Source organism: Cannabis sativa, chromosome 4 (assembly GCF_029168945.1).
Source record: "Cannabis sativa cultivar Pink pepper isolate KNU-18-1 chromosome 4, ASM2916894v1, whole genome shotgun sequence".
NCBI classification, from domain to species: domain Eukaryota; kingdom Viridiplantae; phylum Streptophyta; class Magnoliopsida; order Rosales; family Cannabaceae; genus Cannabis; species Cannabis sativa.
In genome coordinates this window covers 10,160,182-10,179,939 of record NC_083604.1, presented here as the reverse complement: position 1 = coordinate 10,179,939, position 19,758 = coordinate 10,160,182, and the positions used below count along the sequence as shown (strand labels likewise).

Sequence of the window (19,758 nt, the reverse complement as noted above, 5' to 3'; positions counted from 1 at the left end):
GCCATGATTATCCAGACAATTCACACACCATACCCTTGAATGATTCTCTATCTATACAAAGTTTAAGCTTCCCAAACATTGTGTAAAATGATTAATTTAATAACTACTATCTCTAACTGTTGGGGTATCAACCCAAGTCCTGCAAGAATAGATACGAGTTGTCTTGGATATAAGTGTTTTCACCTTTTTCATTAGTATGAGGCTTTTTGGGAAGGTACTCAAAAACAAAATCGCGAGGGCTTAAGCTTAAAACGGACAATATCATACTAATAGAAGTCAAGGTGAGATAGTGGCCCCACAAGATAGAAGAGCGGGGCCCAACAAGTGGTATTAGAGCCAAAAGTTTAGGAGTGTTGGGATAATGGACTACATTTGCGATGTGTGGAAAAAACCCTCAATGTGATGACATCGCGATTGAAGATTTATATGGTGCCGTTGATGTAGTCAGGTGGCGAGTCCCGTTGATGATTACGGCGGTTCAAGATGGAGATCAGTGTTAGGACCTGTGTCAAAAGTCTTCCTGCTGGAGGGGAGGTCACAAATATGTGGTCCTTGGTTTGAGGGGAGGATTATTGGGATATCAACTCAAGTCCCACATTGAAAGAATAGACAAGAATTGTCTTGGATATAAGTGTTTTTGACCTTCTCCATTAGTACGAGGCCTTTTAGATAGTGCCCAAAAATAAAATCGTGAAGGCTTAAACCCAAAGGGGAGTCAATGTGAGGTAGCGGTTGTGGCCCAACACTAACTAATTCTTGCAAAAATTGACTCTCATGACTTGTGTTGGTCATCGTTCATCATATCTCAAATATTTTCTTTTTCTTTTAAAAATAAATTATGAGTTTTCACTTTACTATATGATATGGGGGAACTAGAGAAGCCAACGTTCGTTCTTCATGGTTCCTAGAATTATTGTTAAGATTTAACATTAGCTGAAGAGAATAATAAAAAGAAAAAAGATTAGTAGTGCACCACAATCCAAATCCATGATCTACTATTTAATTATAATAAAAAAAAAATATTCATGTCCAAAAATCTACATAATCAACTTCACTTTTAAGATTTTCCTTTTTTTTTTTTTTAGGATATACTATTATTCAACACATGAATTAAAGGGAGATTCTTTTATTGTGCAAAATGCCAAAACAAAGTTAATCTAAATGGTGACCTAATAAGCTTAAAAAAATATTAGTAGGGAAGGGGCAAGAACCAAAAGGAAAGTGAGTTTTTTCTTCACACTGACATTGGCCCTGTCTAGTAATGATTTTAGGTGAATATTGCTCTTTTTCTGAAAAAATGAAGATAAAAATTTCCATGTAACATGATTACTAACACTGACCCTCAATCTGATCACAAACAACAACTATTCTCTCTGAGAAAGTTGAAAAAGAAAATCTCTCATTCTTGAGAAAGACTTAATTTGCTCAACACAGAGTACAGTGTATACCATTTCCATCACTGTTTTAAGTAAAAAAATTTCCTATTGATATAACTTAACAATATATCACAATAAAAACAAAACTGTCTTGTAACTTCCGTGAACATATATTTATATATTTTATATATATACAAATGCATTTTCAGTAAGAAAAGTCACAACTCATGCCCCTTTGCTTTGCTGAAATGCTGACGCAGCCCCACAAATACATACACTGCCAGAGCCCAGAAAGTTTGTGTGTGTGTGTGTGAGAGAGCGTCTCTAATTATATTATTATTTATTTATTTATTTAAAAAAAGATTATACATATTCCAATTATATTATATTTAAAATCTCTCTCTCTGTGATAAAGTCTGAAGGGACAAAAGTTGAAGTAATAATAATTACAGAATACAATAACCTTCTTCTCTATTACTTCTCTCTCTTTATATAGTGCCACCCACTTCGAAACATTTTCAGCTACCTTTCAAACTCTCCCTGTTTCTCTCTCTAGGTTTGAAGCTTTTATAGGACAATGGCATTGTGGGAGAAAACAGTTGCAATGGCTTTAGTAGTAGTAGTTGTTCTTGTATGTTGTTTCATTGCCAAGACTGAAGCTTTTCCCTCTTCTTCTCAGCTTGACAAAATTAGTAGATTACCGGGTCAACCCCAAGTTGGGTTTCAGCAGTATTCGGGTTATGTGACCGTTGATGACAAGAAAAAGAGATCTCTTTTCTATTACTTTGCTGAAGCTGAAATAGATCCACATACCAAGCCTCTTGTGCTCTGGCTCAATGGAGGTTTCACTCTCACCTCTCTTTTACTCTTTTTCTTTTCTCTTTTTGGTTCTAATTTTCTAGCCTTAAAGACAAGTTTCTTTATTTATTTGTTTATTTTTACAGGGCCTGGGTGTTCTTCTTTGGGAGTTGGTGCATTTTCTGAAAATGGGCCATTTAGGCCTAGTGGGGAGGTTTTAGTGAGGAATGAATATAGCTGGAACAGAGGTACAAGTACAAAATATTACTCTTTTCCCTATTCAAAATGTTAAACTTTTGCTATTGTTTTTGTTATGTTTGTTAAATTAACTTATTGTTTCATATGGATATATACAGAAGCAAACATGTTATATTTGGAGACACCAATTGGAGTTGGCTTTTCTTATTCAGCTGATTCCTCTTCTTATGAGACTGTAAATGACAAAATCACAGGCATGCCTTATATCTCATGTCTCACTACTTTTCATTCTTTAGAACTTTCTTTCACTCAAGATAATTTCTTGTATTTTCTTTTTTACTTAATAAGCCTTGAAGAGTAGGTGATAGGTAGAAAACTAGAACACCCCTTTTGTGTTTATCTATTTAAAGAAAGAAAAAAAAAAACGGACAGATAGATAGAACACAGTTCCTATACTATTCCCCAAAGATTCAAGTCAACTTTTCTTCTCATTTTCTCTTTATTTATATATTAATTTGAAGACAAAAGAAAAAGAAAAAAGAGCAATAATAATATTTTCCAGGAAAGTTCCGTTGGAATTGTTTTGTTTTCTTTCCATGGTAAAGGGGCTGGACAATACTTAATGATACCCTCTCGTTCGTTCCATAGTTTCTCTTTTATCTTTTTCTTCCTTACTTTACAGTTTGTCATGTTCACTGCTGACTGTGGATATTTTGTCTTTTTTCCCCTTTCCCAGTTGACAAAAAGCTCTCCTTTTAGAGTAAAAAAAAACATATAATATCTATTTATACCTCTCTTTCTTTTGATTTCTCTCTTTAGCCAAGGACAACCTGGTGTTTTTACGCAAATGGTTACTCAAATTCCCTGAGTTCAGTAACAGAAGCTTGTATATTACTGGAGAAAGCTATGCAGGTTTATTTATTTATTTATTTATTTTTTACTTTAACAACCATTTTTATTACTATTCACATAATAAATTAATAATAATGATACTCATACTTCTCTCTCTCTCTGTCTCTCTCTTTACATTTGCAGGTCACTATGTTCCACAGCTGGCTGAACTCATGCTCCAATTAAACAAGAAGAAGAAAATATTCAATCTAAAAGGCATTGCTGTGAGTAGCAGTATAAAATGTTATATTGTAAAGAACCAAGTTTATATATATATATATATGTAATATGTATGTAGTTATGAGTTTTGTGGTGTTTGGTTTGAATTTGTAGTTGGGTAATCCTGTGTTAGAGTTTGCCACTGATTTTAACTCAAGGGCAGAGTTCATTTGGTCTCATGGACTCATATCAGATTCAACATACAGAATGTTCACTTCTTCATGCAACTACTCACGTTTTGTGAGCGAGTACTACAGAGGCTCAGTTTCACCTATCTGCTCCAAGGTGATGAACCAAGTTGGTAAAGAAACAAGTAGATTTGTTGACAAGTACGATGTTACACTTGATGTTTGCATATCCTCTGTCTTTGCACAATCCAAGGTTATCAGTCCCAAGGTAAAGAAAAAACAACAACTATACTTGATTGACTTTGTCTATATGACTATATGTCTACCTTTCATTTCAGTTGTCGTTTGTGCCCATATCAAAAGATTTCTTAATTTGTCGTTTTTGGTTTGGCAGCAAGTTGCTGAGACTATAGATGTGTGTGTTGAAGATGAAACTGTCAACTATCTTAACAGACAAGACGTGCGTAAGGCTCTCCATGCACGGCTTGTTGGAGTTCGTCGTTGGGCAGTTTGCAGCAGGTATATATATATACAAATATATATGTGTATATATTCATTCTCTTACTTCATATTAAGAACAAGTTTAGAGTTATTTTGGTTTAATTAGTTTTCTTCGTAACAGTGTTTTGGATTATGAACTCTTGGACTTGGAAATACCAACAATCACAATCGTTGGTAAACTCATCAAAGCAGGAATTCCAGTCTTGGTATACAGGTATACTGTTTATATATATATATACATGATTTTTCTCCTTGAACTCTCTTTTTCTCTCTTTACTTATCTTCATATTATGTTTTCAGTGGTGACCAAGATTCTGTTATCCCTTTAACTGGAAGTAGAACATTAGTACATGGGCTTGCAAAACAGTTGAGTCTGAATACCACTGTGCCATACAGAGTCTGGTTTGAAGGACAACAGGTGATATTTCATTTATATAAATATATATTTACAAGACATGAATTTTATAAGTGATTTTTAGCAATGTTAACTGATATTGGATGTGTTTCTTGTTTCACTATTAGGTTGGTGGGTGGACTCAAGTTTATGGTAACATACTTTCTTTTGCCACCATTAGAGGAGCATCACATGAAGCCCCATTCTCTCAGCCTGAGAGATCACTTGTGCTATTCAAATCCTTTTTGCAAGGAAGACCTTTACCTGAAGCATTCTGATAATCTTTGGGTTGAGATTATTTGTAAAGTTAAGTTTGAATTTCGTTGATTAACTTCAATTATTTTTCTTTCTTTTTGTTCTTGCTCTGTTGCACAGAGTCCCTTCCACACTGTGGAAACCAGCTGAATTTGTAAAAATCTCAAGAGAAAAAGAAAAAAAAAACAAGTGTTTTGCTGTCATTCTTGCAATTGTATTTATATTATTAACGATTCAAAACAACTGATCATGTTACTAATCTTACCATGCAAGGCCAGAAGAGAGTGCATTTTTTTCTCTTTCTTTTATTCATAGAGGGATAAGGGATTTCATTCAACATAAAGAATAATATCTTGATTAACAAGTTCTCAAGGGATTATTAGAACTAGAACAGTTGGAAATTACAACAGGAGCTTCAACCTCCATAGTCATACAGCTGAATTTCAATGCAAATATGGGCTTTGATAGCATCACAGCTGCACTGGTCGAATGATCCATGGTAGTGGTACTAATACTACTGCTGCACTTGTCCTGTTCTGAACATTGTTCCAACTCACTGTTTCTTGACACTTTTGTTGGATGGACTGCTCGCACTCTAATTTATGAACATAACAAAGGAGCCCATTAAAAGGACAGTCTTTAATTTATTACTCCAATTGATGATATAAAATAAAAAGAAAAATAATGAAAGAGAAACCTGCACTGAATCTTGCAAGAATACTTGAACAAGTCTGGAGTATATTCTGTACGGCCGCTACATAGTCGTAATAACATAATTTAATGATAATGTCCATAATCGTTTATGAACTCAAAGCGTTTTAGAGAAATGTACCTAAAGCTTGGAAGAGACATTTTAATGGTTGGCCCCATCCACTTGCCCAAACTCAATGCAGCTGGCACTGCCAATAGGAAGAAGAATGATGTGATGAGAAATTAAATGGGCACCATTGTTACCTAATCTAGGCACAGAATTACAAGAATCACAATGTGCAGAAAGAACTTTACATGAGCTTCAACTTCAGAATAAAGAATTAAGGCCTTTTTAAAGTCGATGACAAAAGAGACAAACTTACAAGGCGATATAAGACAGTTATTCCACTAATTACTAATTGCGTGTTTGAGATACAATTAATGATTCTTATCGTCCTTATATTATCTAAACTTCCACTCATTTGCTTATTTTTACAGATGAGACACTTAATTGAGCCAACAAAAACAAGCATAGCAATGAAATAGCTCACACATAACTATTTAAAAGAGGATAGTGATTGAGTCATTTACTTTTAGTCCTCTAAACATAAAATGATATCTTTGATATACATATCTGTATGCGTGTGTGAGATTGTTTTCATATTAAAAGTTAAAGAAGGGTGGCCTAACTACAATTGACATATATATGTATAAATATTTATATATATATATATATATATATATCAACAGCAATTGCAACTGACCTAATGTGGTAGTAAGGTTAAAAGAGCAGCTATCTTCTACACAAGGGCTTTTGACTTCAGTCACTTGGACATCCATGCAATCTTCTATCGAATTAGAGGAAGCTGTACCAGTAGTAGTAGTCATACCAATCATATTTAGAAATCCAATGGTTTTATTACTTTTTTGCTTTGGTATTGCTGTAATTCTCTGATCAAAACAAAATTATACATCAAGGTCTAATTTGCTTGAGAATTTGGATTGTTAAATATCAACCTTGAAATATATATTTGCATATATGACTTGGAAATGTTAAGTAGTGAAAATAGGAACATTTAAGTACATAGGCCTACCTTTGAGAAACTTGCCACATGACTTGGAAGCCCCACTTCCTGCAAGAAATGAAAACAGCCAAAGTCAGAATTATGAAACAAAAACCCAAAAGCCCTACTCCATGAGACCATCACCATATTTTGTGTTCGTGTAAAATTCAGTGTCTTCTAGTAGAGTTTCTCACTCAAATGTTTACTACTCTATTTATATGTTCAAACAACCATATTTTAGAATTAGTGGCAAGAGTTCTGTAGCTCCCCCACCTTTCTTCCATGTTCACAAGCTTCATTACTGTTCACAAACACCTTAGTGGCCCATCTGTTAATTAATTTGCATAACAAAGTAGTTAATGGCCTCTGGTATATATTATTTAAAATGAATAAAAAAAAATTAAGAAAACAGTGGCTTGGGTGGGATAAAACTTGACCAATTCACAGATGCAAGAATGGGACTATTTATTGTCAAGCATTGTCAACTTGCCTAGTTGTTGCATGGTGCACTTGTATTAAACTATGCACTAATGCATTTACTTTATATGCAAAAAAGGCAATTCATTGGTACCACTATGAAATATCTAAACATTTTGTTATTATTAATTGATGCATGCATACTCCTTTTGTCGATTCCTTTAGAAAGGAAACATTTTGCTTTAGACTGGTCTAATATAAAGTCCTCACCTTGAAAGGGCCAATTTCAATTCGTAAGCATCCACTTCATTTTTTTATTTTTATTTTCCCATTCTCAAGCAAGTTAGTTTAAATATCTGAGTAGTAACCGACTTGTAAAGGTTTCATCTTTTTTACTTGCTATGATAGCAACTTAAGCACACTATACATTAGAAGTGAAAGTCAGAGATACTTTGATATGATTTATGTCACACTCAGGTCCTAACAAGATTTTTGTTATTTTTTATTCTATATTTGAGAGGCATGTTACATAACAATATTATAATAATGAAGCAAGTTGATTTGTGAAAAACTTACGCGCAAGATGTTGGTGGGTTCCATACAAGCCCCGCAAGCACAACGAGCTGAGGAAAACAGTGATTAAAAATGTTGGTCACATAGGTCTGTTCAATGAACTCAAAATATAGTGTACAAGAATAAAGAGTTTATGTGGAGCATAACTTAATATTATTGAATTGGGTGCTTATTTTGTATAGAGTTTCATCTCAAAATCAATTAGTAGATATCGAGTAAAGTAACTCGTAATAATCGTCTACAAACCTCATCAAAGACTCCAGCCGGACTGTCCTCATAGTTTGCTAGAAAGAACCCTCCCAGAGTATACCTGTGAAAGAGGAACCCTACTGAGCTGAATGAATTATCAACTAATATCTTAAGATGTAAAATTCTTATGATGTGGGTGAAGGAAAAAACAAACATACCCAAATGCTTCAACCAGTTTAAACTCTTTTGGGATACATGCTCGAGCAGTTTCTGCTTTGACAAGATGGAGTTGATACAATGCACTGGCAATGATAAAAAGCACAACCCATTTGAGTAAAACATATCAAATATAAAGAAGACAAAAGAAACGAGGTCAATGAGCTAATGTGGGGGGGTTATGGGGTACTTGCCTTCCTTTGAATATCCATGGAGGTTTGCCATAGCCAGAGGAATTTCTTGTTTTACCAATTTCCATGGATAATATAATGTTTAATTGTACCTGACAATAAAAGATCAACTACAAGATCAAAAGCCTACATTTGAAGAAGAAAAGGTAATGATGATAATGCCAACAAAATATCAAATAACGAGTGAGTAGTAATAGTTAAAGAGCAAATGAGTTTCAGAAATAAAGAAAGAATGAAAAACTTACCTTTAAAGAAATGAAATTGAAAAGTTGAACCCAACAAAGGCCAGCGACCTCAGAGAAAGAAAAGCCACCCAGAAGAGTTGAGTTGAGAAAAAAAGATATATTTATGGAGAAAGAAACTACCGACAGAGAAGAGTGGTTGATGAAATGAACTGGGACAAATTAGAAGCAGTAGAAAAATGGGATAGGATAGGATTATATAATACATATTATTTTGCATAAAAAGCCAAAGCCAAAGCCCACAAGATATGGTTTGGCGCCAACTGAAATTAACATCATACCATCAAATAGTAATACCATTAATTCAATTCATTCTTACAACTTGCCAAAACCACCTCTTCAGTCTTCCCTTCTATCTTTCTATTCTCAACTGGTGGTTTAATTATGAATTTATGATAGTGTTCTTTTTTTCTTTCCTTTTTTTAAATTAGTATTTTAGATATTTGTACGGCACATTATTATGTAGCCACATACTCTCTTTTTATTATTATATTATTTGTTTCTCCTCAGCCACACACTCACACAACAACACAACACAACTTCTAGTCTACTCTTTCACTCCCATTTCTTTAATATATATCCATTTTCTCAAATTTTGGATCCATTTTCTAATTCTATTATAAATTACATCAATAGTAGTTTAATATGATATGCTGCTTTCAGATCAAACCATCCAAACCATTTAAGAATTAATTAACTTTATTTACCAAATTAGTCATAAATAAATCTAAAAAAAAAGCCATAAATAAATCAAAGGATTCACTTTTTTCCCCCTTTTTCTGTTACTATTTCTTAACAATCATATGATATTATCTCAAAAAAAAAAAAAAAAAAAAACAATCATATGATATTACAGTCTGACAATTCCATAATTCAACTCTGTTGGTCAATCTATTACTATCTTCCCTTTTCCTTTATTTTAGTTTTCTAATAATAATAATAATAATTAATTAATTAATTAAAAATTAGATTTGGAATGTGATGGTAATTTATTTTTAATTTGACTAATCAAAAGACCAATTGAATTGGGTTTGTGTTCCTCTGTTTCTGATTCAGAAAAAACATTCAACATAGCCCTAGGTCTCATCCATCCCTAAAAATGGAGGCTTCTCTTCTTTCCGGCGGATTCACAGCACCCTGCAACTTTCCAACTCAACAAAATCAACATTCCCTCTTGCCCTCCCTCTCATTCGTGGGCTTCCCATCTCGATCCTTCTTTGCACTATTGGAAAATGCAGCTAAAAATGGAGCTTTAAGGGTGAAGGGCAGTAAGAAGGGGATTCAAGCTGTGCTTGGACAACGACAATTAGATGAAGAAGATGAAGAACAAGAGAATGATTCGTATGCAAATGCACTAACTTGCGTAATGAAGTTTGGTGGGTCGTCAGTAGCTTCAGCTGAGAGAATTAAGGAGATAGCTCAACTCATTCTCAGTTTTCCAGAAGAAAACCCCATTATTGTTCTCTCAGCTATGGGGAAAACCACCAATAATCTCCTTCTTGTAATACCCTTTTCTTATGTCTTGTTATTCTTAATTAAAATTATTATCTTTTTTTTTTTTTGTATTTATAGTATTGGATTGCCATTGATGCATGTGTATATACCTAGGCTGGGGAGAAGGCAGTTGGTTGTGGTGTTTCAAATGCATCAGAAATCAAAGAGTTGAGCTTCATAAAAGAGCTGCATCACAGGTTTGATCTCTTGCATTAAAGTATATTTTTTTATTATGTATAGATAGTGATTTAAGCTGTAGAACCCTCCTTTTCTTTCTTCTATTCAGGACTGTTGATGAGCTTGGAGTAGATCGCTCTGTTATCTCTGGTGAGGTTCACATTTATAATGCTATTGCAACTTGGGTTCCATTTTATATACGAACATTTATATTCTCACCTTTCATCTATAAGGTTGCTTTACATTGTAAATGAGTCTTGGAATTATAAATACTTGTTTGCAGAACATTTGGAAGAACTGGAGCAACTTCTGAAAGGAATAGCTATGATGAAAGAGTTAACTCTTCGCACCAGAGATTATTTAGTTTCTTTTGGTGAATGCATGTCCACAAGAATATTTGCAGCTTATCTCAATAAGATTGGTGTAAAAGCTCGCCAAGTATGTACTTTTTGATTTATGAATCCTTAAGTGGTCATATTCATTTGTGTAAATAATTTGAAGAAAATGCAATTAAGTTAAGGAGTTATTCGATGAACTAATTATATTTGGCCCAAGCTAACTCTAAAATGGCCATTGCCCTTGTGGTTTGTTTGTGTTTTGCAGTATGATGCATTTGACATTGGTTTCATAACTACAGACGACTTCACAAATGCAGATATATTAGAAGCAACTTACCCTGCTGTGGCTAAAAGGTTACATGATGATTGGATTGCTGATCCTGCAATTCCAGTTGTTACTGGCTTCCTTGGAAAGGTTGGTAGCTGCTACATCTGTTTGTCTAGCTTAGACTTGGTTCATAATTCAATTGCACTACACTTGTTTATAATTTACTATCTGGGATCATAAAATGGATCGTATGTTTTTACTGTAGGGTTGGAAATCTTGTGCAGTTACTACCTTGGGTAGGGGCGGTAGCGATTTGTCAGCCACTACTATTGGTAAAGCTCTTGGCTTAAGAGAAATTCAGGTTAGAGTAGAACCGATACGCATTGTTTATTGCTGGTATTTTTGTAAGGTCTATTAGATTTATATCTTCTATTCTTTGGATGGTGCTAAGATTGGGAAATACATACAGGGGAATCTATATACAAGTTATCCGTTCTTTTAATTTGTGGCATTTTTATGCTAACATTGTTTTGCAATATTGATAAATGAACAAACTACCAGCGTAGTTCACATTTTTTAATAGGTGTGGAAGGATGTTGATGGTGTTTTGACCTGCGATCCGAGCATTTATCCTAGTGCAAAGCCTGTGCCTGTTTTGACTTTTGATGAAGCTGCTGAACTTGCATACTTTGGTGCTCAGGTTGGTATATGCTGCTGTTTAACGCTACTTTTTTTTTCTTCTTCCCCTTTTCATGTTTTCTATTTAACTTGAATTGGCTGTAATATTGGAATGAACTAACACATTGATTAACTAAAGTTTTTGAGGGAATGGAATTAATAGAAGAAAACAAGGGCTACTCTTGACTGACTATTGACTAAGCCACTTTTTACTATGAATGTGCAGGTTTTACATCCCCAATCAATGAGACCAGCTAGAGAAGGTGATATTCCTGTTAGGGTCAAAAATTCGTACAATCCAAAAGCTCCTGGCACGCTCATCACTAAAACCAGAGATATGACAGAGGTTTGTGGTGGCTGAATTCGCTGTCAGCGTTCAAAGTGGCGCATTTGGATAACTTTAAAATGTAGTTGATTATTTATTTTTTTTCTTAAATAAAAAATTTCAGGCTGTTCTAACCAGCATAGTTTTGAAACGTAATGTTACGATGCTCGATATTGTGAGTACACGCATGCTTGGTCAAGTTGGGTTCCTTGCAAAGGTGAGAATAAGATATTTTTACATTGCTTTTATGATGCCTTATTCTGGTGATTTAACTGCAATTTGCATGGTGTTAACAGGTTTTCTCAATCTTCGAGGATTTGGGCATTTCCGTAGATGTTGTTGCTACTAGTGAAGTTAGTTTATCTTTGACATTGGATCCTGCAAAGCTCTGGAGCAGAGATCTAATCCAGCAGGCAAGCATATGATGTTTTCCGATCTAGTGCACATAAACCTGTCCTCAGATTGTTTATTTCAATGGATCAAATAAAGTGTTACCTTCTCATGCAGGAACTTGACAATGTAGAGGAAGAGCTTGAGAAAATTGCACGCGTGAAACTTTTGCAGCATAGATCAATCATCTCTCTTATCGGGAATGTTCAGCGTTCTTCATTGATTCTTGAGAAGGTCATGGCATTTCTTTTTGGGTCAGGGAATTAGAGAAAACTATCACTAATTATTTTATCCCAATAACAATAATGTACATACTTTGTTACAGGCATTTCATGTTCTTAGGACACATGATATCAATGTTCAAATGATCTCACAAGGGGCATCCAAGGTGTGTTTTGTCATAATTGGTTTTTGTTTTCATCTATCTATCTATATTTTTTTTTTGGAATGATCATATGGTTATTTTTTTTTTATGTACTACTACTACTACTAAGCAGGTGAACATATCATTGATTGTAAATGATAGTGAAGCTGAAAGATGTATTGAGGCCCTTCACCAGACCTTCTTTGAGAGTGGTAAAGTAACAGAAGAGAATGGGTCCTTGGCAGATGACCTTTGTGACGTGTTGGTCAACTAATACCAATACTAATATTAAATACCCTTCTTCTTTATGTTAAGGTTTATCATTCATTCCGATCCAAGTTGAAACATTGCAAAAAGTTATTGGTTGTGCTGTTGGCCTCTTGTAATAGACAGTGTAACCATGACAGATATAAATTTAATATGCATATTACACTTTACTCTAATGCTAGTATTTTAACATAATAATAAAATTTGATTTAATATAACCAAATTTAAAAATTAAATTATTGTATACATCTATTGAATATTATTGTGTTTCATATCTTTAATTTTTGAGTAGCAGGTCAATAAAACATTTAGTAATATTTTATTTCAACTGAGAGACTGGTTAAAATAATTATTTAGGGCTCGTTTGGAACGTCGTATTAGATCGTATTGTATTATATTGAATTAGATTATATATCATATTTTTATATAATACTATGTTAAACTTTAATTTATACTAAATTATTATATATTTAAGTGTCCATAAAAATTAATACCACATATAGTTTTACATAAAAATATTGTATACAATACAAAGGAGCCCGGATAAACTGAGACCGGTTTTTCCTTTTCCTTTTTACGAAAAATTACTCAATGACTTGGCCAATTTATATACATGTTCACTTGGAAAAAAAAATTATTTGTCTCAATTATTAATTAGTTTATAGTTAAGAAATATAGATTACTTTTGTTTAAAAAAAAAAAAAAAGAAATATAGATTACTTAGATTACAAAATTATTCTTTTAAATAAATATTTAGTTATTATTATTATTATGCTGAGAATTAAATATTTAGTTAGGTGTTAAATTATAGAGGCATCCGAATGAATCAGAAATAGTTCAAGTTGGGCCAAATTAGTGGCCTGAGTTGAGTTGGGTAGTGTAATTTCCTCAGTTGGGGGATCTAAATCCCACTACAGAATGGACCTTAAAAGAGAAGACAAGAGTTGAATTGCTAGGCCTGGCCTGCTAAAAGAAGAAGAGGGTGACTGGTGATGGTCTGAGACTGAGACTGAGAGCGAGACCCTGCTGCAGCTGAAGCTATGGTGGAGAGCTTCTTCTTAATCTCCTCAGAGACAAAGAGGCAAATGGACCTCCACACTCAAACTAAATCTATAACTAATAATACTATGCACCTTCTCTCAGGCCCTCCTTCTAGGTCCCTACATACCTTTTCATTTCATTACTTTTTTATTCTATTTTTGACTTGAATTGTGTTGAGTTTTATGGTATGGTATGGTGAATAATTTGCAGTGGAAAGACTTCTCTTCTATTCCAGTTTGCATTCAATGCCACCAACTTCACCAATGAAAAAGTCGTCTTCATTTGCAATCGCCACAAGTTACAAACCAAACCCCCTTTTCTCTCCCAAGTAACTACCTTTCCCTTTCTATCCTTTCCTTGTTCATTTACATCTTACATTCAATTCTTATGAGTTTTTTTTTTTTTTTTGAACTTTAACTTTCAGGGTATTGATCCTTCTTCTGATGCCTTTCAACGGATTCAGATGAAGTAAGGGAGGCTCCTTTATACTAGAAAAACTAAAACTATAACACTAAGATTAAGAATAACAAAATGGGTTTGTTGGGATTAATTATAGATTTTTCAGGTATGTGGATAATGATGAAGCTATTAAGAACTACTTTGCTGCATTTCACCTGCATGAGACATTTCCTGACACAGTTATTGTTGATGATTTTGGAGATTTCTTTGAGGACAGGTAAAAGGGTACTCTTCTTCTTTCATTTCATTTCATTATATTGAATTGGATTGGATAATAACTCAACTCAAACTCATTTTTGCTCATAATGTTACTTTGAGGAGTAGAAGTTGCCAAGAGAGGTATGGGAATAGGGGAAGAGAATTAGCTATGATTCGGACACTTGCTTTATGCCACAATGCCATAATGCACGCCAAGTCAGTAAATTTAACTAGCTAAGCTTACTTTTTTCTGTAATGGGCAAAGAGACAACTCCATCTTATTACCATTTTTTTGTGATTGTTATTTAAATGCAATGAGCAGTGGAATAAGACCCTGTAAGCTTCTCTTGTCTGATACACACCATGGAGAGTCCACTAGGTTGCTCTTCATTTATAAGAGATGGGTTTCCACTATCTTCATCATTAAAGGTTTGGTTTTTGTTTATGGTGAAAAAATAAATCACTACTTAACATGATGATAACAGAAATACTGAATGGATGTATGTTTGTGGTGTGTTGAAGGTGATGGTGATGGCACCGGATCGTTTATTCTCAGAAGTAATAACAATCTCGAGAATGAGAGGACGAAATCTGCCAAGTATTGTATTGCTCTACAGTATTTAGTCTTGGAAGTGATCACTGAAGATTGTGAAATGTAACATTTATATATAAATAGAATGAGAGTGAGAGTGAGAGTGAGAGTGAGAGGCATAGGTTTCATTTCAATGTCAAGATTGTTCTTCCATGATGTAATATTTTGATCTTTAGTATAGTAATGTTAGTATACCAGTTGTGGCTAACTGAAATATTAAGAAGTTTCAGTTTAGTATGCTTAATATTTAACCAAATCCTTCTTGTTAATTGTTATGAAAAATTATGAAATGCATGCACATAATCAAATAGTACTCACACAAGTGAGGTCGATCCCACAATGAAAAGGAATTGAACTGAATATCACTAAATCAGACTTATAATTCTATTTGGTAACCAATAATTTTGATGAAAATAAGAATAAAGAATAACAAGAAAATAAAATTACGCAATAAAAGTATTTAATCATGGATGAGAAATTAGGGAAAAGAATCATGTTGATTTAATTACCCAATTGTTAATTCTAATTACTATTCTCTTTCTTAAGGTGAATGACAGATTATAAAATTAACCTAACTCTTTTCAAATCTTTTAGGCCCTAAATCACATGTAATCTAATCATCTCTGAAAAAGATTAACATATAATCAACATTAAATAATAATCTCAATGTCACTAAGGATATGCAAATAGTGTCGTTTTACATCAAAACCTAGTTTATTCAATTTTAGCATTTCCAAAACTTACTATTCGGATTTTGAATTGGGATTATTAAACATGCCTAAGGTGATCAATCTCAAACATAAAATTAAGCACAAATATAGATAAATTCACAATCAAAAAAAGAGAAATAACAATTATCATTAACTTAAGGAATAATATTAATCAATATTCATCATCTCCCCAAATAGGAGTTTAGTTCATAAAATCCATAATCAAATTCATAATTAAATTTAAAACAGAAATTAACATAGAAATTAAGAGTTTAAGAAAGAACTAGTTGGTGATCGTGCTCCCAGTCACAACAAGTGCTTCCTCTGCCTCCTTCTTCAACTTTAGGGTACAATTTATGAGTATCTTTCTTCTAAAATACGAGCCCCTTAAATAGAAATTAGGATAGCTACCTCTGAATGGCGAAATTCCAAAACTACCCAAAATTCCCTTGTTTAGCCTATAGTTGCGACTACATAAAGTCTAGTCGCGACCATAGGAAAAAATTAAAAATCAAGCTTTCTGCCTATGCCTCGTAGTTGCGACCATAGTCGCGACCATGGATAATGGTGGTCGTGACTACTGAAGCATACTTGTCAACTTCAGTAGATTTTTCTCCAGTTTGCCCCGTCTTTTCCACAATTGATATAATTTGAACTCTAATACCTCAAGAATCTGAAACAAAGAAAATCAAGCATAAAACTATGCCAAAAATAACATTAACAAAGAAAACAACTGTAAAATCGACCCGAAACTTAGGCTAAAAATAGCCTAACAAAATGCTCTCAAACTAAATTCTTACTCACCCTCGAGTAAGACTAAGACAAACACTAAAACTCGATTAACTAAGCTATTAGATAATTATAATACTACTGGCTCATGTGAAATTTCCTTCCATTAACTAAACTAGAATTTTAATTCTAAAAACTCTAGCAATTAATTAGGATTCTCATCTTATCAAACAATGTACAGATGCAAATTAACTTTAGTAATGAAATAATATCATAATTATACAGATGGCATCATCGCTAACTCCGTTCACTTTGAATGTTTGACATAACTCCATATAATTAGACAGATACATATTTGGATCTTCCGAGGGGAGTCCACTAAACTGGACTGAAGATTGTATCATTTGGAGTATGGCTTGCTTTATCTTGAAGTTATTGGCCTCTACGGCGGGTGGTCTTATACAAGACTGAACCCCTATCAATGTTGGAAGGACATAGTCCCTCAGACTACAATCAGGTGGATTACGACCGTTTGCCTGGTCTTCTACTACAACTCCATTGTTTCTATTGTTGTCATTATTGGCGTTGTCAGCCATGACTATTTCTGGTTCAGCCCTCAATGTAGCTTTGTCTAACCTCTTGTTCCTTCTATTCTGTCTACATGCACTCTTGAACTAGCTCCTTGACGTCACATATACCAAAAGCACCTGAGATAGGATAGAAAAAAAAATTAAGACAAAATAGTTAGCGAGAAGTAAGGAAGAAAAACCAAAACAAAATTTAGTCTAATTTTGGTAATATCAATTTTTGAACAACTCCCCGGTAACGGCTGCCAAAAACTTGTTACGAAAAAAAATATGAAAAACTACGCAAGTGCACGTAATCAAGTAGTACTCACACAGGTGAGGTCGAACCCACAAGAAATTGAACTGAATACCACTAAATCAGACTTATAATTCTATTTGGTAACCAATAATTTTGATGAAAATAAAAATAAAGAATAACACGAAAATAAAATTACGCAATAAAAGTATTTAATCAATGATGAGAAATTAGGGAAAAGAATCATGTTGATTTAATTATCCAATTGTTAATTCTAATTACTATTCTCTTTCTTAAGGTGAAAGACAAATTATAAATTAACTAACTCTTTTCAGATCTTTTAGGCCCTAAATCACATGTTATTTAATTATCTCTGAAATAGACTAATGTATAATCAACATTAAACAATAATCTCAATGTCACTAAGGTTGTGCAAATACTGTCGTTTCACATCAAAACTTAGTTTATCCAATTTTAGCATTCCCAAAACTTACTTTTCAGATTTTGAATTGGGATCATTAAATACGTCTAAGGTGATCAATCTCAAACATGGAATTAAGCACAAATATAGATAAATTCACAATCAAGAAAGGAGAAATAACAATTATCATTAACTTAAGAAATAAAGTCAATCAACATTCATCATCTCCCCAAATAGGAATTTAGTTCATAAAATTCATAATTAAATTTAAAACAAAAATTAACATAGAAATTAAGAGTTTAAGAAAGAACTAGATGGTGATCGTGCTCCGGGTCGCCATAAGTGCTTTCTCTGCCTCCTTCAAATTTAGGGTACAGTTTCTGAGTATCTTTCTTCTACACACGAGCCCCTTAAATAAAAATTAGGATGACTACCTCTAAATGGCGAAATTCCAAAACTGCCTAAAATCTCGTGTTTAGCCCATAGTCGCGACTACATAAAGTCTAGTCGCGACCATAGGCAAAAATTAAAAATCAGGCTTTCTACCTATGCCTCGTAGTTGCGACCATAGTCACAACCATGAAAAAAGGTCGCGGCCATGGATAATGGTGGTCGCGACAACTGAAGCATACTTGTCAGCTTCAGCAGATTTTTCTCCAGTTTATCCCGTCTTTTCCATAATTGATAAAATTTGAACTCTAATGCCTCGTGGATCTAAAACAAAAGGAAATCAAGCGTAAAACTATTCCAAAAGATACCATTAACAAAGAAAAGAACTGTAAAATCGACTCAAAATTTAGGCTAAAAATAGCCTAACATTAATGTTATTCATTCGTGTTCTTATATACTTCATTAAAAAGTGGGGTAGCTCAAATGGTTACACATTTGGTTTGCTTCCACAAGGTCTAGGACTTAGGGTACCTACATAATAATTGCTATAGTTTTTTTGGTTCCAAATATTGTAAGAGCATCTTCACAAATTGATGATCCATTGTTAAAATATAGCTCATTTTATAAAATATATTTTATAATGGTGTGCCAAAAATTAATTCAAATTTGGTGCAGAACAAAAGTTGAGTCAAATTTAGATTACAATATAACATAATACAAAATTTACATCACAATAAATGTATCACTTTTATATTTACATTTATCTCTTTTAATATTTTATTATTAAATATGATTTCAAAAAAAAAAATGGATGAACAATACCCGAATGGATGCATGCCTAGCACAACTCGCGCACACATAAAGGTGCATTTGTCGAGTGTCACGTATACAAGCTTGCATAACACCTCGAGCACCTACGCGCATCTGATGGCAGCCAAAAGGCAATCCGTACACGTGCATCTGGGCGACGCCTAGTGCATCCGTATGCGCATACGTTGCCTTATACTTAGCTAGCACACCTATTTTGGCCAAAAATAGTCAAAATTTGATATTTGTGTGCAATTTTTAACCCCAAATCAATTTTTAAATTATTATTATTATTATAGTATTTTACACCAAATAAAATATTTATAAAAATAAATTACATAGAAACATAGTAAAAAATAATCCAAAATTGTTATTTTTATCAAATATTCAATATGCATGAACATAAAACTATCCAAAACCACGACAAATCACATAAACCAATTTAAAGATGTTCATCTATGAATATAAAGTATGAACTAATAGATTTGAGACTAGTTGCTGAAAATACATGCTAGAATCAATTTAATTTTCACATTTTTTTTACAAATTTATATGTAAAATAACTTAGAAATATGTTACTAATTGATTTACATCAATCATAGATTGAGTACAGATACTTACAATCACGCAGGGGAATTAATGACTCTTCCCGTTCCATGATTTAACCCTTGTTCCTTTCTATTGCAGAATATTATCAATTACTGAACTCGAATCTTCATAGAATCTAAATCAAAGTACCAATTTCTCTGCACAATCTTCCCCAATGATCTAGGTATTGTAATAGAGTTGTGTGGGTAATTGTTACAACACTAAGTATGGATCACGAAATTTAGAGAGAAGAGAGAACTACTAATGGCAGCTAAGTTCTTAGAAGAGAATAGGAGACTAATTTTTCAAAATATCTAAATCTAAAACAAGTGTGTAGAATAGGGATGCACACGGGCCG

General features: G+C 33.4%; 4 protein-coding genes across 9 annotated transcripts; 3 read left to right on the top strand and 1 right to left on the bottom strand.

The window, feature by feature from the left end:
• The first annotated feature begins 1,623 nt into the window (after positions 1 to 1,623).
• Positions 1,624 to 4,963, top strand: LOC115715269 (serine carboxypeptidase-like 45). Its single transcript, XM_030644114.2, has 10 exons — positions 1,624 to 2,218; positions 2,321 to 2,422; positions 2,531 to 2,626; positions 3,192 to 3,284; positions 3,408 to 3,487; positions 3,597 to 3,878; positions 4,005 to 4,129; positions 4,233 to 4,325; positions 4,412 to 4,529; positions 4,634 to 4,963. Exons 1-10 carry the CDS (start codon positions 1,954 to 1,956, stop codon positions 4,781 to 4,783), a joined length of 1,404 nt encoding a protein of 467 aa, XP_030499974.1. The 5' UTR covers positions 1,624 to 1,953; the 3' UTR covers positions 4,784 to 4,963.
• Positions 4,964 to 5,041: 78 nt separating this feature from the next.
• LOC115715270 (protein NEOXANTHIN-DEFICIENT 1) lies at positions 5,042 to 8,743 on the bottom strand. Of its 3 annotated transcripts, none has more exons than XM_030644115.2 (11): positions 8,346 to 8,743; positions 8,104 to 8,192; positions 7,912 to 7,995; positions 7,751 to 7,814; positions 7,508 to 7,554; positions 6,788 to 6,842; positions 6,545 to 6,583; positions 6,215 to 6,401; positions 5,593 to 5,659; positions 5,458 to 5,514; positions 5,042 to 5,355 (listed from the first exon to the last, which is right to left on the bottom strand). In XM_030644115.2, the coding sequence occupies exons 2-11, from the start codon at positions 8,166 to 8,168 to the stop codon at positions 5,118 to 5,120; spliced, it is 903 nt and encodes a 300-aa protein (XP_030499975.1). In that variant the 5' UTR covers positions 8,169 to 8,192; positions 8,346 to 8,743; the 3' UTR covers positions 5,042 to 5,117. The 3 variants fall into 3 exon arrangements, with proteins under 3 accessions (XP_030499975.1, XP_030499976.1, XP_060969237.1); XM_030644116.2 differs by having other exon boundaries at positions 7,751 to 7,830; positions 8,346 to 8,739; XM_061113254.1 differs by lacking the exon at positions 5,458 to 5,514 and having other exon boundaries at positions 8,346 to 8,739.
• A 116-nt stretch (positions 8,744 to 8,859) lies between these two features.
• On the top strand, positions 8,860 to 12,889 carry LOC115715268 (aspartokinase 1, chloroplastic). The gene is made up of 13 exons (XM_061113253.1): positions 8,860 to 9,843; positions 9,951 to 10,033; positions 10,123 to 10,163; positions 10,297 to 10,451; positions 10,617 to 10,766; positions 10,885 to 10,980; positions 11,203 to 11,319; positions 11,524 to 11,643; positions 11,747 to 11,839; positions 11,919 to 12,035; positions 12,130 to 12,246; positions 12,338 to 12,400; positions 12,510 to 12,889. The coding sequence occupies exons 1-13, from the start codon at positions 9,442 to 9,444 to the stop codon at positions 12,648 to 12,650; spliced, it is 1,695 nt and encodes a 564-aa protein (XP_060969236.1). The 5' UTR covers positions 8,860 to 9,441; the 3' UTR covers positions 12,651 to 12,889.
• Positions 12,890 to 13,360: 471 nt separating this feature from the next.
• On the top strand, positions 13,361 to 15,147 carry LOC115715271 (uncharacterized). Of its 4 annotated transcripts, none has more exons than XM_061113256.1 (7): positions 13,361 to 13,799; positions 13,895 to 14,012; positions 14,109 to 14,152; positions 14,241 to 14,360; positions 14,471 to 14,557; positions 14,664 to 14,770; positions 14,864 to 15,147. In XM_061113256.1, the coding sequence occupies exons 1-7, from the start codon at positions 13,684 to 13,686 to the stop codon at positions 14,998 to 15,000; spliced, it is 729 nt and encodes a 242-aa protein (XP_060969239.1). In that variant the 5' UTR covers positions 13,361 to 13,683; the 3' UTR covers positions 15,001 to 15,147. The 4 variants fall into 4 exon arrangements, with proteins under 4 accessions (XP_060969239.1, XP_060969238.1, XP_030499978.2 ...); XM_061113255.1 differs by having other exon boundaries at positions 13,387 to 13,799; positions 14,468 to 14,557; XM_030644118.2 differs by having other exon boundaries at positions 13,403 to 13,799; positions 14,250 to 14,360.
• The last annotated feature ends 4,611 nt before the right edge of the window (positions 15,148 to 19,758 follow it).

Bases quoted from the DNA above. Each gene is read 5' to 3' on its own strand.
- LOC115715269 (XM_030644114.2), top strand. From the start codon at position 1,954: ATGGCATTGTGGGAGAAAACAGTTGCAATGGCTTTAGTAGTAGTAGTT. The intron at 3,488-3,596 runs GTGAGTAGCAGT...TTGAATTTGTAG, and splicing joins TCAATCTAAAAGGCATTGCT to TTGGGTAATCCTGTGTTAGA. The intron at 4,130-4,232 runs GTATATATATAT...TCTTCGTAACAG, and splicing joins CGTTGGGCAGTTTGCAGCAG to TGTTTTGGATTATGAACTCT.
- LOC115715270 (XM_030644115.2), bottom strand. From the start codon at position 8,168: ATGGAAATTGGTAAAACAAGAAATTCCTCTGGCTATGGCAAACCTCCA. The intron at 7,555-7,750 runs GTTTGTAGACGA...TGTTTTCCTCAG, and splicing joins CGGCTGGAGTCTTTGATGAG to CTCGTTGTGCTTGCGGGGCT. The intron at 5,515-5,592 runs GTACATTTCTCT...ACGACTATGTAG, and splicing joins ATGTCTCTTCCAAGCTTTAG to CGGCCGTACAGAATATACTC.
- LOC115715268 (XM_061113253.1), top strand. From the start codon at position 9,442: ATGGAGGCTTCTCTTCTTTCCGGCGGATTCACAGCACCCTGCAACTTT. The intron at 9,844-9,950 runs GTAATACCCTTT...GTATATACCTAG, and splicing joins CCACCAATAATCTCCTTCTT to GCTGGGGAGAAGGCAGTTGG. The intron at 10,034-10,122 runs GTTTGATCTCTT...TCTTCTATTCAG, and splicing joins ATAAAAGAGCTGCATCACAG to GACTGTTGATGAGCTTGGAG.
- LOC115715271 (XM_061113255.1), top strand. From the start codon at position 13,684: ATGGTGGAGAGCTTCTTCTTAATCTCCTCAGAGACAAAGAGGCAAATG. The intron at 13,800-13,894 runs GTCCCTACATAC...AATAATTTGCAG, and splicing joins CTCTCAGGCCCTCCTTCTAG to TGGAAAGACTTCTCTTCTAT. The intron at 14,013-14,108 runs GTAACTACCTTT...TTTAACTTTCAG, and splicing joins AACCCCCTTTTCTCTCCCAA to GGTATTGATCCTTCTTCTGA.